This window comes from Rhinolophus hipposideros, assembly GCF_964194185.1.
Source record: "Rhinolophus hipposideros genome assembly, chromosome: 6".
NCBI classification, from domain to species: Eukaryota; Metazoa; Chordata; class Mammalia; order Chiroptera; family Rhinolophidae; genus Rhinolophus; species Rhinolophus hipposideros.
This window is the reverse complement of record NC_138052.1, coordinates 53,838,650-53,856,090: the sequence shown is the minus strand read 5'-3', so window position 1 is coordinate 53,856,090 and position 17,441 is coordinate 53,838,650. Positions and strand designations below refer to the sequence as shown.

General features: G+C 37.5%; 1 protein-coding gene across 1 annotated transcript in view; it reads left to right on the top strand.

The window, feature by feature from the left end:
- TTN (titin) overlaps nucleotides 1–17,441 on the top strand; it is a 272,150-nt gene that overhangs the window by 39,176 nt on the left and 215,533 nt on the right. The window contains exons 38-45 of the mRNA XM_081051210.1: nucleotides 811–1,071; nucleotides 1,586–1,727; nucleotides 1,817–1,982; nucleotides 3,111–3,342; nucleotides 4,905–5,189; nucleotides 5,425–5,550; nucleotides 10,379–10,567; nucleotides 16,182–16,238. Of these exons, the coding sequence (XP_080907336.1) occupies nucleotides 811–1,071; nucleotides 1,586–1,727; nucleotides 1,817–1,982; nucleotides 3,111–3,342; nucleotides 4,905–5,189; nucleotides 5,425–5,550; nucleotides 10,379–10,567; nucleotides 16,182–16,238 (1,458 nt within the window). The remainder of the gene's footprint in view (nucleotides 1–810; nucleotides 1,072–1,585; nucleotides 1,728–1,816; nucleotides 1,983–3,110; nucleotides 3,343–4,904; nucleotides 5,190–5,424; nucleotides 5,551–10,378; nucleotides 10,568–16,181; nucleotides 16,239–17,441) is intronic.

Below are 17,441 nucleotides of genomic sequence, written 5' to 3'. Positions count from 1 at the left end.
GTTTGCCATAATCAGAAGTGTCTGGATGCTGATGGTAACCACTTTGAACACCTTTTGTAATTGCAGAAGTCAAACGTGACTTGTATTCATCTTTTGTTATCAGTATATATTGAATATTACAGTGTTAAGACAGTTTTTTCCTTTCTTAAAATGTGTACTTTTTTGGCACCAGATAGATAGGTACTGGCACCAGGTAAATAGATGGATGGATGGATGGATGGACAGACAGACAGACAGGTAGATAGACAGGTAGATAGACAATTCTGTCTATCTATCTACCTGTCTGTCTGTCTGTCTATCTATCTATCTATCTATCTATCTATCTGTCTGTCTGTCTGTCTGTCTGTCTGTCTGTCTGTCTGTTTGTCTATCCATCCATCCATCCATCCATCCATCCATCCATCCATCTATCTTTCTATCTATCTACCTATAATAGCCAGTAGACTCATTGTTATTCCATGTTTTACACATTTCCTTCCTGACCATTTAGTCCACTGAAAAAAATGATTGAAATGTCTACTGAGAGTTCACACTGAGTTAGGCACTAGCATCTCCACCTAGATAAAAATTTTCAATTAGAGTAGCATTGAAAGGCTACCTGTAATGAGGCTCCAATGTCTGTCACTTGCTCTTTTGATTCCTCTATCACTTGGCATTGTCCTGTAGAGAGAAGGGTACCTGGAAGTTATCATAGCTTGTATCTCTGAACTGTAATCACCTTAACAGACATACTAAACACATTCTGGTTTTCATTCTGCACCTGTTGTGACCCACATCATATTGACATAAAGTCTCCTTCCCCCTTTGCAGCAATCATGATTACATCCATGCTGAAAGACATCAATGCTGAAGAAAAAGACACCATTACCTTTGAGGTGACAGTGAATCATGAAGGCATCTCTTACAAATGGTTAAAGAATGGTGTGGAAATCAAATCAACTGATAGGTGCCAGATGAGAACCAAAAAGCTCACACATTCACTGAACATCAGAAATGTTCACTTTGGAGATGCTGCTGAGTATACCTTTGTGGCTGGAAAAGCTAAATCGACAGCCACCCTTTACGTGGAAGGTATGACTTCATAAATGTCACATTTATAAAAATAATGTCAAACATACTATATAAAATGTTACTCAGTGTATCAGTTGATGAATGGATAAACAAAATGTGATATTTCATGCAATGGACTATCATTCCACGATAAAAACAAAGTACTGATACGTGCTACAACATGGATGAACCCTGAAAACTTTATGCTGAGTGAAAGAAGCCAGTCACAAAGGATCACTTATTGTATGATTCCATTTACATGAATTTTCAGAATATAAACATTTATAGAGACATAGAATGGCCTAAGTCTGAGGAGAAACAATCAGAGAGGCTTGGGGGGTGATGGCCAAGGGGTTCATGGTTTCTTTCTGGGGTAACAAGAATGTTCTCAAATTGATGGTAGCAATGATTGCACCACTCTGACTATACTAAAAGCCACTGAATTGCCTACTTTAACTGGGTGAATTGTATTGTATGTGAATTATATCTTAATAAAGCTGTTAAAAAAGTTAATTCTTTTCATGCTGTTTTTCAGCTCGTCACATAGAATTTAGGAAACACATTAAGGACATTAAGGTTCTAGAGAAGAAGCGAGCCATGTTTGAATGTGAAGTTTCTGAACCTGACATCATTGTACAGTGGATGAAAGATGGCCAAGAACTACAGATTGCGGACAGGTTAGTTGTTTTATCTTGCTGTATTCCAGCAAGCCCCAGTTTGCTTTGATTCATCATACATTAAACTTCAATTTCCATTTCATCCGTAGAATAAAGATACAGCAGGAGAAATACGTACACCGCCTTCTCATCCCATCGACCCGGATGTCTGACGCCGGGCAGTACACGGTAGTGGCAGGAGGCAACACGTCCACTGCTAACCTCTTTGTAGAGGGCCGAGATGTTCGCATCCGAAGTATTAAAAAGGAGGTTCAGGTATTAGATACATGCCACATTTGGGGGGAATCGTCGATAGTCCATAATCCATAATTTTATATTTTAATTGTTAACTTTTAAATTGTCTAACCACAGTCTTTTAAAGAAGTAAGTCAGGTGATCCCTTCTGGCCTAGTTTCTTAGACTAACATCAATTTAGTCACAGTTTCCTCTCACTTGGGGAATGTGTCCTTAGCAGCTGTCAAAATTTTTTAATTAAAGCAGCTGTAGAAACTTCACTGTCAAAAAAACGGCTACTTGCCAAACAGCACCAACCAGAAAAGATCTAAAATTTTAATTGTGATATTCACACATCAACTAGAATTAAGGGAATTGAGAGCAAAGTAGCATTTTCTCAGAAGCTGCCTGTTATGGAGAGGTGGGTATGTAGGGACTTGGCTGGGAACTCTTACTCTGAGGTCCAAGAGGAAGACCAGTTTGAGCAAAGCTGGATTCCTAGCAAGGATGCTGAGAAAACACCTTTGCTCTTTACTACATAAGCTTGTCCTCGGGTGCCAGTCTTCCCACATGATATAATGGAGGTATCATGTTAAGAGAAATGTCGTTTCGGTTTAGCTTCATCGTATTGCTCATCCAGGAAAAAAACAGGCATTTCAGGCCTTTAGCCATAATGAGAAAGACTTCAGTGAGGGCTCAGACAACCTGGATATGCCCTCCATCCTTTATTGTCCAATTCTCAACCTCGATTTCCTCACTTTCAAAATAGTTCCTACCTAGTCCACAAGCTTATTGTTCATATCACATTGAATAGTATTTAAAAGAGTGTAATAAATAATAAAAAGCCCACAGGTGTAAAGTGTCATTATTTCTGTTGTATTCATTAAGAAGCAAACATTTAAGGATAAAATCATTGCCTCTTTGGGACACCCTCCCTGTTTGGGGCAACCTCCTTTTTCAGGGCAGGTGTAAGCATGATTCTCTACAAAAGAAGTTTGGGTGCTATTTGTCCAAGGATGGGCAGGAAAAACTAGAACATGCTATACCCATTCAACTTATTATATCATAATGTGTAGGTTTTACATGCTTTTCAAATGAGCAGTATTAAGAACAGGTTAACTGAAAGGAAATCTGGGCTTCAATTTTCTTTTTATGTTTCTTCGTCAAAAGGTGATTGAGAAACAACGTGCCGTTGTTGAGTTTGAAGTCAATGAAGATGATGTTGATGCCCACTGGTATAAAGATGGCATTGAAATCAATTTCCAAATCCAAGAACGACACCAGTATGTTATAGAGAGAAGAATCCACCGGATGTTTATCTCTGAGACCAGGCATAGTGATGCCGGTGAATACACCTTTGTGGCAGGAAGGAACAGGAGTTCTGTTACTCTCTACGTCAACGGTAGGTAGAGACATTAATATATTTGGTGTATCCATCTGGAATGAGCCTCCCTGTTAGTTTATTAAAGTTCTGGTAGTTCCTGGGTAATTTCTAAAGAACCCATGATACTCATGTGGTTACATCTATATTTATTTTCACATCATAACTATGGAAAAGGATGGCAGCTGTTAAAACAGCTGCTATGATGTTGTTTTCAAAAAGCACCTAATGGCTAGATCTTTATATAGTTGGTCAACACTATGGAATATCCACTACATGTCAATTATAATATACCCCAAATGGTTTTGTAGGTACAACATTCAGCGCTTCTAGTTCTCTGCCCTTGGCCCTAACTGCTTGCGTACTAGTAGCACTAGTACTATCAAGCAATAGGGGCATTTCCCTCCTCGAGTCTGCAGTGCCTGGGAGAACACAAAGGTCCCCTCTGAGACCACAGAGGGCCTAGAGAGCCACAGGCGATGCAGAACACCTTCTCTGTCTCAAGCTCTATGACCAGGGGCTCTTACTTTGGAGGAGGTATTCCACATGCTACCAAGTCCTCAGAGGAGTACCATTAAACCATGCACTTTCCTTGTTAGAGACCTTAGAGCTGAATTTGAGGCTAACTTAGATGTGAGACTAACTTAGATACACAGAGAAAACAGAACCCCCCTCTCTATCCTTATCTCGGGCCATATCTATCTGAACAAATACCCTTGAGGTAGATGAAGGAACACTAGCAGTGATCTCAAGTTTCCCCAAAATGAACCATATTGCCAACATTTCCTTGGTCCCTAAGAGACCAAAGAGTCATCGTATCCCGTTATTATTTCTATATTACTGATGGGGATACTGAGGCACAGAGAAGTAAAAGTCTTTTCTATGGCAGTGCCAGAAACCAGCTTCACAGAAGTCATTTCTCCCCATTTCTGTGTTCTGTGAATTACCTAGTTCCCCTCATTCATCAGAACACTAAGAATGTGCCTTCATCAGGATAACAGGAAAGCTGATTTTTAAAACATCTACCCAATTACATTTAACTAGATTTGAAATAACATTCATTCATTCTTTGATGTGTACTGATACAGTTCACTGGCACCTGTATATAAAGAAATGACTATGACATATACGCAGATACTTGCAAAACAAGCAAACCTGAATGGGACGAGCCACCTCACCAACGTGGTTTGCCCAAATGACTTTTTAAAATACATAGCAAGTGGAAGTTGTTCTAGAATTCTTTAGGGTACTGGCCATCTCTACATCCCTACCGAGACTCTGACCAGGAACAGGGGTAATCATGTTATGTTGAGAAACAATACTTTCAGTATCCCCTACCCCATGCAAAATATCCAAAGTATCTTTCTAAGACTACTCCCTCTACTTAGGGACCAAATTCCAAATGTTTTCTTCTGTCTTACAACAAAGAATGTCCTAATATTTTCAGGCAAGTAAAGATACAACAATTTCAAAGATTTGTTTCCAGGCATGTAATCACCTGGCAACTAATTAATGTAGAATTTCATGGGCTCTTCCGTGTTTGTGTGCTTTTTCATGAACTATTTGTTTTCATTTACTCTCAGCTCCAGAACCGCCCCAAGTTCTGCAGGAGCTTCAGCCTGTTACTGTGCAATCTGGCAAGCCTGCCCGCTTCTGTGCTGTGATATCTGGCAGGCCACAGCCCCAAATTTCCTGGTACAAGGAAGAGCAGCTGCTTTCCACTGGCTTCAAGTGCAAATTTCTTCACGATGGGCAAGAGTACACACTTTTGTTAATTGAAGCCTTCCCAGAGGACGCAGCTGTCTATACCTGTGAAGCCAAGAATGATTATGGAGTTGTCACAACCTCAGCCTCACTCTCGGTGGAAGGTAGGAATGCCTTGCTACTTCTCAGCTTTAAATACAACCGAAGAAAGCAGCTTTTGCATCCCCCCAGTGCACTTAAAAAATGCTATTTGGAGCTCATAAAAGTAGGTTGCTCCTCAAGTGTGAAACTCTGAAAGTGCTCCACTGCAACGTAAATTAAGATAAATTGACATACTCCCTTCTATGAGGTGTGTATGGTGACTCAATCATGATAAATCTTCTGATCCCTTTTCTTTAGTTCCAGAGGTCGTGTCTCCTGATCAGGAAATGCCAGTTTATCCTCCCGCCATCATCACCCCACTTCAGGACACTGTCACTTCTGAGGGACGGCCAGCCCGTTTTCAGTGCAGAGTTTCTGGAACAGGTAGGTTTACAAGCAGAGGTTCATTGCTGATATTTGCAAAGAACAATGTGGGGGAAATGTTTTCTCAACTTTTCCTCCATTACAAACATCCCTGATGCATAATTTGAAGTTTAATGGGGCTCTTGCAGAAGACTTACTTTAATTACTGAATTAAAACTTAGATTATTGTTTTCCAATTCTGGACTGTATACCTGAAAATGATTAAGGAGGTAAATTTTATGTGTGTTTTTTAACCACAATAAAAAAATGAATTAGATCAGTGTTTTCAAATGTTTTAAACTTCAGAAAATGTCGTATTTCCTTAATGATTGTAGTTGCACTTTTATCTCTTGAAAAAATATAAAAACTATAGTTATTGTTAGATTAAATATAAGTCATCTACATGTGTTTTAAAATAAGAGTCTACTTATATATAAGACATTATTCATTCTATGGACAATGTTTGTGTGAAGAGGTGTATTTCTTTAGAAGGCACTATATGCTTTCGTGGTCAAAAGTAAAGGTTTTACGGTCAGAGAGTTTGGATTTTTCAATCTTGGCTCCACTCTGTGACCTTAGGCAAATATATGATTTCTCTGGTTCTCTTTCCCTTATGAATAAAATGAGAATAATATTGCATTCAATATTAGAATGTACATTTCATGAAGGCAGGGATTCTGTCTTAGTACCTAGAACCTTATGCCTGCAAAGCAGTAGCTACTTGAAAGGAAGCTCTATGAGAACAAGGGTGGATCTTTGTCCTAGAATAGCTCCGTACAACAGACACTCAAGAAGTAATTGTTAATTGGACAAAGTAGTGATTGTTAAATGACTAATACCCATCACTTAAGACTATTATCGGGATTACATTAGATAACCCAAGTCAGCACTTAGCATAGTACCCATCATATAGCAATCCCTCAATCAGTTATTAGCTGTTAAGATTTTTTGATTGGGGCTTGCTACCCAAACACCAAGAGCCCCGTGCCCCTACTCCAGGATTCTGATCTAGTCAGAATGAGATAAAATGTTTGGAACCATTTCAAGCTAATCATGATTATAAACTGACCTCAGATAGGGACAAGAAAAATCAACTTCATCCCAATTGAAAAATCATTCCCTTCTTTACTTGGCTCTTGTATACCATCATCAAAGGGAAATGCTCAAAGCCTGGGCGTCTCATAGCACTGCTAATAAGTTTTATTGTTTTGTTTTGTTTATTATGTTTCTCCCATTAGTTTATGGCCCAGTCTCTACATTGCCAAAAGCCATTTTCCTAAATAAGTTAGTTGGGCCTCTCTGACCTAATAATTTCCTCCTCTGGGATTGCGTGCTGATCTAGAAACCAAATGGATCTGTTTGATTTTAGGAGCATAATTAAAGGATGTAATGTATGCAAAGCTCCTATAGGCATGGAAGGTGACTGGTGCTCAATACATTAATTTTATTATAGCCGTAGGGAGGAATTATATAAACATAAAATTCTGGTATTGCATGAGCAACATGGACAAATAACTAGACTTTGTCGCTTTAAAGCATTGTGTTTGAGAAATACTAAATATCAAGAAATGAGGACTGATCTGATAATATTTTAGTAACACAATAAAGAAAAATGCATTTTAATATCAAATTCACTAAAACCACACTAAATAATTTATCTTCATATTAAATTTTTAGAGGAAAATTTTCAAATAAATATACATGTATTTGGGTTGTCCAAAGTAGTGAATATTAACAATATTTGTACAATGCCTTTTATTTTATAAATCATAGTATAGTTTTGCCGTTAGAGTGTTGCAAAAATACATTTGAAGTCCTCAACAAGACTCCAATTGGCATAGAAAAAAGAGAAATGTCTACTTTTTCTATATGATTTATGTTTAAATGTTTGAATGGACTTTATCAATTCATGAGATCATTAATTCTCTATGTGTAGTAATATTTATACACACATAACACCATCTTGTAAATGTATATTCTAGGTGACAAAAATTAAATTCACTAAAGAAAATACTCTTTTAAAAACTTACAAAATCACATAGTTTCATCTCCCCAGGACTGAAAATATTTATACAATTTCCTCTGAAAAGGTATTGCCTTAAGAAAGTAAGTGCAGCGCTGCCTTCCATATATTGGGGGGAAAATTATGAGTCTTTGAAGCCTGAGCACATGTTTTGGGGAACTCAAAACTTGCGGAAGCATGTAACATGGTCCTGAGCAATCCGGTGAGGCTTTTAGGGCAGTAAAAATGTTGTCTATTAAAGGTCTCTGGTGACACCTACTGGTAGAAGAGCTATTTGAAAAGGAGAATTTTTAAAACACTTTTTGCTAGTGTTTATTCTACAGATAATGAGTCTGTATCATTTGGAGGCTTACAGAGTGACAGCTAGCTCAGTGAAGGGAGAACTAATTCATCCAGCCACGATGGATACCCATTGTTCATTTAAGCATCTATTCAGTTTTATGCTACCAACACTTGTGTTCCTGCTATTGAGACATTAGGCTAGACGTTAGGGAATGCCAAGACCAGGCTGTTGCCTTTGCAGAGCTCAGTGTGCAAGTGAGGAGATGCACAACGAGATCCCAAGGTTGCAAGTGCTGTAACATCCCACATTCTCAGTGTGCTGTTTCTGAGAGCCAGTCGGAGAAAGATGCATGGACTGAGCATTGAAGAATCAATAGGGCCGTTGAACACAATAGTGTTCAAGGCAGAGAACAACATGCACAAAGTCACAGAGCTTGCGAGAACACTTCATGTGCTGGGAGTGACAAGTGGTTCAAGTATGGTCGGAACGTGATTTAACAAGGGAGCAAGAGGCTAGAGCCAGATACTGAAGTGTTTGGTATTCTATGCTTGGGATTTCAGATTTTATCTTGTTTCCATTTGAGGAGCTAGCCAATGAAGGGTATCTAAGCACTGGGAAACATGATCAGATTTGCTTTTTACAAATTACGCTATGATAATGAAAGGTGGAATGGACAGGTCTGGGAAGTGAGACGAGAGGTAAGGGACCTGGGGAGAAGCTTTCACAATCGGCTTGGAGAGTGCTGACAAGACCCTCAGCTAGGGGAGTCAGGAGAAAGAAGGAGGTAAATTGTAGAATTCAGGGGGTAGAATGAATAAGATTTAGGGACCAAATACAATGAAGTGGTGGGGGTAAGGAGCAGGGGCAGTGAGGTGGCCTTACAGAAGCTCCAAGAAGCCAATGACCAACACAGATAGTGGCAGCTCAGCCAGGAGCACCAAATCCATTACGAAGAGAGGTCTCACCTTTTAGCTCATTTATTGTTGGTAACTCATGTCTGTCCTAGGGCTTCATTCAGTCCACCAAAGGAAAAAGTCGTCAATAAGAATAAGCAGAGAACCTCATATGGAGGCACACCACGCTCTTCATGCTTCCATTTCCATTGATAATTAAACAAATTAACTAGCTAAATAGTTGTAAGGTGATTACTAAGTTCCACGTGACAGTGTTACCTATTACATACCTGCCTTTTGGCATGTTGTTGACGGCACTGCTGATCCTTTCCATGATGTTAGACGTTCTCGCTTTACTGGCTGACTTGTGCAGTGGTTTATAAAGTCCTTTCATCAGTGTGTGTCGTTTAATCCGCACACTAACTTTATGCAATGAACAGCCCATGAATTATTATGCATCTCATTTTACAAATGAGAAGACTGGTCCAGAGAGATTAAATGACATATCTAAAGTCACATAGCTGGTAAAAAGTAGTGTCGTGATTCCATTTTCTACCTTTTCTTGTTATCTAAGAAAGTGAAAAGATTTGTTTCTTTAAAAGGAGAACCTGTAGTTTATAAACCATGTGAGAAGAAGGAAAACCTTCATAAACCAGTAATTGTGCTAAATAAAAACAAATGCTAGATGACTAGGCTATTAGGCGATCCCCATGGATTATCATCATTATCGTTATTAAATTGAGGTATGGAAGTGATATAGTGACTGTACCCCCAAAACAAAATGGCTTTGATTTTGGCCTTTAAAACAAGTAACTAAATTTAAATTCGCTCTTGACTTACAGGGTTATTGTTTCAATGCAATATTTTTACAATTGCCCATTACCATAAATTATAACATAGTAATGTTATTTTATCAGTACTTTTTGGGTTTTATTTTATATCATTTTAAGATGGTTCAAATACTTGCATGGAAATAGGTAGTTTTATTATTATTTGCTATCGCCTCTGCTTTGAAAAAAGGCTAATATATCTAAGATCCCCAAATTCCATGATTCAGTCTTTCAATTTAAAAAGTATTTTCAATTTAAAAATTACTTTCTGTGGCGAGGGGGAACTTTCAATGCTTGCTTATTGGTAATGAAAGAATAGAAGTTTTTTCTTCTGTTCACAAGGCGTCTGTTTTAGACATTGTAGGATGTTGATCTTCTTAGCTCTCCTTTTGATTGATCTTTCTGCACACCAGAAGTGCAGATTTTCTTCACTTCCTGTCCCAGTAGGCAACTAAATCCCAGATCAAACTCCACGTGATGACTGTTTCTCAGGACTATCTTTCTCTCAAGGTCACTGATATATCAAAATCATTTCCCTGCTTCCACAGCATGCAACTCAAATGATTAAAAATAATACAGCTAAAATTGTAAAATTTTAAACATTGCCACCAGTTTATACACTGGGTTTTTCTAGAGTTATACTTCCTTCTAAAAGATGAAAAGAAATCATGTAAGAGCAGATGTGGCATGCCTAAAAGAAAAGTATGAAGTTATTAAGATAGATATAAAATATAGTCACCAGTATAATTATGTTTTCAGGTAAATTTAAAATATCTACTTCTGTTTGTGATTTAAATATCCCTTTCCTTTTGTGACACAGATCTAAAAGTGTCTTGGTACAGCAAGGACAAGAAAATCAAGCCATCTCGGTTCTTTAGAATGACTCAATTTGAAGACACTTACCAACTGGAAATTGCTGAAGCTTATCCAGAAGATGAAGGAATTTATACTTTTGTTGCTAATAATTCCGTAGGTCAAGTATCAAGCACAGCCAACTTGAAACTGGAAGGTAGAGTAAAACAACTTTAAAAACCACATTTAAATATAGATCTAACCTCATCATGGCAGTAACAATCACTAAATATTTCATGTAAATCATCGTTGGTCCTACTATTCTCTTTTAATGCAACTAATTGTTTCATATTATATGTGATGTTCTCACTTTTCATTCACCCTTTCTCATTAAGAATTACAAACATTATGAAACATTTTTTTATTTTGCCCTGCTTTATCTCCATAACCTTTTTAATTGTATCGCTCTCATCACCAGCTTTCATGCTTCCTGATCAGCATGTATCAGAATGGGTAGAAATGTGCTTACAGAAATAGATAAATTTGTTTTCTCATTTTGCTAGGATAAAAATTGTTTAAAAAAATTAATCTAAAAGTGTTATCATCCCCCTATTGTGTTGACACAATTCCTATTTCACAGAAGTTACAGTGGACGATTTCAGGTCTATACACCAGCTAGATGTATTCACCGTCACTCAAAGAATGCCTAAGGATCAAGGGGCCCAGTCCTAAGACGGTTTAAATTTTCTGTTCCTGGGTCTCTTAAATTACAATCAGAAACACTTCCTCAGTGGGACAATTTGATTCAGAATGAGATAACTAATTTTACACAGTCAGACTATTTTCTCTGAGCTAAGTTAGTAGTAAATATATATATAGTAGTAAATATGTGCAAATACCTAACGATTTAGGGCAACTTTTGATTTTTTCTTTAATTTTAAACAAATTATAATAACCAGATATTTTCTTAATCAATTAAAAGTGTTTTGCAAAATAGAAAAGCTGGTTTTACAACCAGAGGGAAAAAAGGAAAAACAGAGAACAAGAATACCTAAACTGAATTGCGTACTCCACTACTGCCTTCATGAAAAATATACTGAAGTTCTTTAGACTATTGATGTCTCAGTTTGCGTGTCTGGAAAACGGAAGTGAACTTGTGTGACTTTGAATTAATAGTGGCATACACTGACAAGGCGTTGGGTTTGGACTGGATTCTAGACGACCGTTAAATTTGTGACAGCTCTGTAGACAACTCCAAATGAGTTCTGGTTTCAATGCAGGGTACACCATTAAAGGTTGGCATGCTTCTTTTCAGGATTTAGCAAACTTGAAGAAGTCACATCAAACTTCCAATGGCATGTCTCTTCATCAGTTTCATTTAAGAAGGAGTCCCTTGGCCAAAAGCCCATCTTCATCCAGTCTCTATCAAGCCTCAGGGTGCACAGCGGGGAGACAGTCAGATTTTATGCCAGGGTTTCTGGCATTCCGAAGCCAGAAATCCAGTGGCTTCATAACCAGCAGCCAATTCTACCAACAAAAGATATAGTTTTCCATTTTGAGGAGTCCACAGGCATGGCTTTAATGCTTATAGTTGATGCTTACTCAGAGCATGCTGGGCAGTATGCTTGCAAAGCAGCCAATAGTGCTGGGGAAGCCACTTGTGCAGCTGCACTCACAGTGACTCCAAAAGGTAAAGCCCATCTTACTTCCAAGACTTTGCTTTGCTGCCTACCTCCTACTTCCTCTGTGACTAATGAGAGTCTCGACTGTCTCGTTGCATATTGTGGTCGGTCCATAATTTACTAATAAAGTAACATCCCACAAGTCCCCCTGAGATCTCAATTACAGGTTAACCTTTGTACTCTACGTCTCACTGAAGTATGTGTTCTGTGCATTACATTAGTAATTATTTTATTAGGCATCAACTATGCTTGACATTTTTTCTTTTCTAAATAAGATCTCATCATTGCTTCATTAATGATCTATTTGATGTGTATTATTTATAAAGTATATGCTGAAGGATGGACAATTGGTATCCCAAATAGAGTCAGCAAAAGAGTGGGGGGAGATGGACTGTGACACTCTAGATAACTACAGTGACAACGGAAGGAAGGAACTAGATACTGTACGGCATCCGCATGAGCCTTCATCATCCATTCATCACTGAATTACTGGCAATGAATTTTCTTTTGTATGATCCTGACATCCCAGAGCAGGGGTGTCCAAACTGTGGCCCGCGGGCCAACTGCGGCCCATGATCCATTGTTAATTGGCCCGCAGCATATTACAAAAATATGTTTAGTTTACCTAAATAAACCAGGTGAGGCAGAATGTACTTCACCTCGAGTGAGTGGCCCCGCTGTTTGTGTATTTTACCGCATAGGGCCCTTGGTGAAAAACGTTGAAAAAAGTTTGGACACCCCTGTCCTAGAGCATACCTCATCTGGCATGCTGCTTCCAAGTGACAATGATGTCTTTCATCTTCATCTTCCATGCCATTTTATGTTACTAACCTAACCAAGTGACAAAACTTAGATCTTAATATTCTTTTCTTTTTCTTGTCACTTGATTATACAGTGCAAGCCCTAGCTAGGCAAAGTTCTGGGAAAGATGTAAGAATGTCCACCAAGTCCCAGGCGGTGGCAGATTCCTCTTTCACAGAGCAGAGGAACAAAATATCCCCAAATGAAATTAAGTCATTTCAAGAATCATCATATGAATATGAAGTGCAGGTTTTTGAAAGTATATCTCAAAGTTCCACCCACACAACTGCATCTGTTCAAGATGTAGGGTTGCACCACACTGCATCCCTTTCACAAATTGCAGAAAGCACTGAGTTGTCTGAGAAATGTGCTGAAGAGACCATGGGTGAGGCACCAAAGATTCTCCTGCATCTTCAGGACCGCTCTGTAAAGTGCGGCGACACTGCTGAATTCCTCTGTGTTTTAAAAGATGAATCTTCTGTTGATGTAACCTGGACTCATGAAGGTGTAAAGATAGAAGAATCTGAGAGAGTAAAGCAGTCACAAAATGGAAATGCTCAGTTTCTTATCATATATAATGTTCAGCTGGTAGACCAAGGATTGTACAGCTGCATTATACACAATGAGTGTGGAGAGAAGACAACATCAGCAGTACTAAGCGTAGAAGGTGGTTATTTGATTTTGAGCTATGATTTGCTTCATTTCATCCTCATCGCTTTCTGCAGCTTTTCTGCCATGCAAAATGAATCAGACTATAGGAATGAGAATATCTCTAAGTTAGCGCTCTATTCATAAATGACTTATGAAAGCCATTCGTTTGCCAAACTTGTTAAGAACATTTAACTTTCCAGTCTAGATTATGGAAGTTTAACTTTCAAATTCAGGAAGTTGGGGTTCATTTCCCATGTGCTGCTCTTTCTAATATTTACCAAATGCACCACCTAAAAAGTGTACCAAAGAAGGTTAAATTGTTATAGCTCAAGTATTTATTGAGTATTTATTGTTGTGCCTGACACGGTGCTAAATTTAAATTTAATTTAAATTCTCATTTGCCCTTTGTTTTGAGATAGGAAGGTCCTAGCTTTTGACAAAGAGGCCATGAAAATTAAAAATTGGACACTGAAAATAACAGGGGTCTGTCTGGACCAAAATTAGTTGTTTCTAGATATTTCACAATAAATCATGCTGCTTTTATAGCTTCAGATCCTCTGGGAATTGTAGAATCATCTCACAGCAAGATCATTATTTTTGTTATTGTTGTGCTTGAGTCTCCCCTGCGTCTGGAAAGTCATGAATACATTTTTCTGGGCAAAGGACAGCTTCTTCCTCTTATCCATGGATTTCACTTATAGATACTAAGGAAATAAGAAAATTATTCTTCAGGTAGTAGAAGCCCATGCTACGTGGCTACAGGCAGAGGAGCTTCACTGAGTCCCATGGAAGGAGGCTGGTACTTGAAGTTTGGGCATCTCCAAGGCGCTGTCGAGACCTGTGGCCTCAAGTTCTTCCCTGCTCTGACCACACTATTTTTGAGTTGTTAGACACGAATAGGAGGCAATACAGTGCTATGTGCACAGCCATCTCAACACTGAATTTTGAACTAAGGTTATTAATTATATCTGTAATACTCACCAAAAGGAGACTGTTTTCTTTCTTAATTGGGCATTTTCTCCTATAGTTATTTCTGGTTCTATTTCCAAAGCCTATAAAAGGGATATCTCAAGAACTGAGATCTAGTTATGCAAATTAGATGGAAAGTTCTACCATCCAGAGAGTTGACCCTCAATTTAACTGCAGCTGCTGGCTAGCACCGTAATTGCACAGAGTTACTATTTATCTGAAGTTGTTGTCTACAAGTCTTGTGGGCAACAAGTGTGACAGTTTCTGCAGCAATACAGCTGGGAATTAGCTGTGCTGTGGAGGTGGGAGAAACGTAGGTCTTTCAACTTGTTTCCTAAAGAACCCAGTGCCATAATACAGTGCTTGCATGTCAAGTTCCCAGAGGGGATTTGAGCTGGACATTTTTGCCCCAGGATTTTTAGTTCACTAATTCCAATTGAATATTATTAAAGTGTTCTTGGAGCACCAGCATTTTTTTTTCTTGAAAAGTCTAGACTTCCTTACTTGTACTTAAGAAAGTTAAAAGATAAGCCACTTTAAAGTATTTGAGGAGTGAAGGATCAGGCACAGTTATCATCTAACTTAAGGCTAGTTTTTATTTGTTCCTCTTTTATTATGGCCTAATAACTTTGCAAGGCTACATAGTAATCCACAAATATCAAGTAAGGATGTAAAACCCCATAAGTCAGTTTGAGTAGAATTCTTACATGCATAGTAAGCATAGATATATCATATATTAGTTTTGGCACTAACGTGCTGCTTTTCTTTTCATCCTAATGACATTCCATCTTCTCTAAATTCAGCATGTGTTTTACTCTTACAAACACAGCTAATTTATTCCTTTTCCTAACTTTATTCTTACCTAGCAAAAGAATCGCAAACCAGAGCAGTTACAAAAATTTCCCTTGGTTCAGACACTAAAAGTATTAAAATACTCAAAGAGTCACAAGTTAAAACAACTCGTGAAGTAAAGAGAGAATCGTCAAAGAAAACATCAAGTTTGTCATTAACTTCATGCCAAAGACCACAAGGAACTGAGAAGCCAGGGAGTCAAGCATACTGACACAATGTCACATGAACTGAGAAACGAGAGTGGCACCCATCTTTCTGAAGAAGATGCCCCAGAGATGATTGTGTCTAAAAACTGAAACTTTTCCTTCTGTAATGAAAGCAATTTTGAGTTGATAACTTTTGATTTTGCCTCTTAATATGTAATTAGACTATATGTAGTCTAAAGTTTTAAAGGTAGTTCAAATCAAAGGAATACTTACTAGCTGAAAATGCAAATTCTGCAGGAAAAACTGCGAACAGCCCTCAACGTAAGGTGGCAAGTGAGAAAATGCATGTTCTTTCTAAACATGACTTCATCTCTTAGCAAGTGTTCAACCAATAGACATTAAACAAAAAAGAATACTTCTCTAGCTTGTGGATTGCTTTTCTGAATGCATGTAAAGGCATGGGAAATTATGGAACTAAATGAAGTTTGGACATCTTAAGAAAACTTTCATAGAGAACCTAAAATAAAAATGTTTTTAAATCTTTCTCTCAACATTGTCGTGTACTTTGTCAACTCATTGATTTGTTTGGCATGAATTTTTCTGATGCATTTGGAGGATGTAGTTTTCTATTATAATAAAGAGAAAATTGTAATTATATGAATCATAAATTGAGGCAGAAAGTATATGGAATTAATCACTAACATTTCTTTATATGTTTTTTCCATTTTAGCCCAAGAATCAATTTTGCATGAGAGGATTGAACAGCAGATTGAGGTGGAGATGAAAGGTATTGTTATATTGAATGTGAGATTTAAGTAGAAATTCTGAAGGATTAATAGAATCCTTGAGCTGCCTTCTTTCTTTTAGTATTATTGAGAAAAATGACATAGCTGTACAAATATATCTCTCAGAGTATATATTACTATGTCGCATGCCTGGTTTAGTATGCTGATGGTTACATGCATTTCACAGTAATTTGTTTTATGGTAATTTAAAATCTTGTATTTAAAATTTATCGGTCATATTCAACTTCATGTTTGCAGTCATTTTCAAAAGTGTGTATTAGATAACGTTGGTATCTGAATGCATGAAATCATGTAGTAGAAGTTTGTTTTCAAAATCAGTGAATTAAATTGAATAATAGACAATAACCTAGCTGTCATTCTCAGAATGAGATGTCATGAATGAATTATCATTGAAATGCTACTTTATTTAGGGTGTGTGGAACTGTTACATTCCCATTCTGGTTTACACTTCATGCACATATATCATTTTAACATGGATATGTCTCTTACACTGGCTTGCAGATAGCTGCCTTATGGGATCCTTATTGCCTGCTTTTCATTGCATAACATTGTGACTTTATGGCTGTATTAGTTCGAATAAACGCCTTCTCATTTTATTTTAGCTAATTATTTATGGCTATAGTTCTTGTATATATATTTAAAATAGTTAATTCCAAAAATATAATAATTTAATCTACAATCAAAAGGACCAGAAAGGGCGTTTATTCCACTCTCTGCAAGTCAGGTAAGACTTTCCTCTTAGCCATCAAAGGAACAAAGCCTTCCTGCTCTCAAAACAAATATGCACAGGAACATGTTATTTTGAAATGCATTTTTGCTTGTTCAAGAAGAAATTTCAACAGTTTGAAGAAAAGACCAGACAACGAACGATTTTCGTGTCAGAATCTTTTAAACAGAGCATGGTGTTGCGTTTATTCGAACAAATATGGTGAGTGAAACTTTTTATGGATTTGTGAGAATCTGTAGCATGCATTTTATTTCATTTCTGATTTTGCAATTTCATTTATTTTCAACTTTTTCAAATACTATGGAAAATAGTAAAATGCTTTATAATTTAATTTTTTTACAGAATTATTCTCTGAGGGGGAATCTGAACATTCAGAAAGAGATACACGCGATGCCTTTTCAGATTCTGAAGACATAGACCAAAGCTCCATGGCTGCTAAAAGATATGCAAGTAGAAT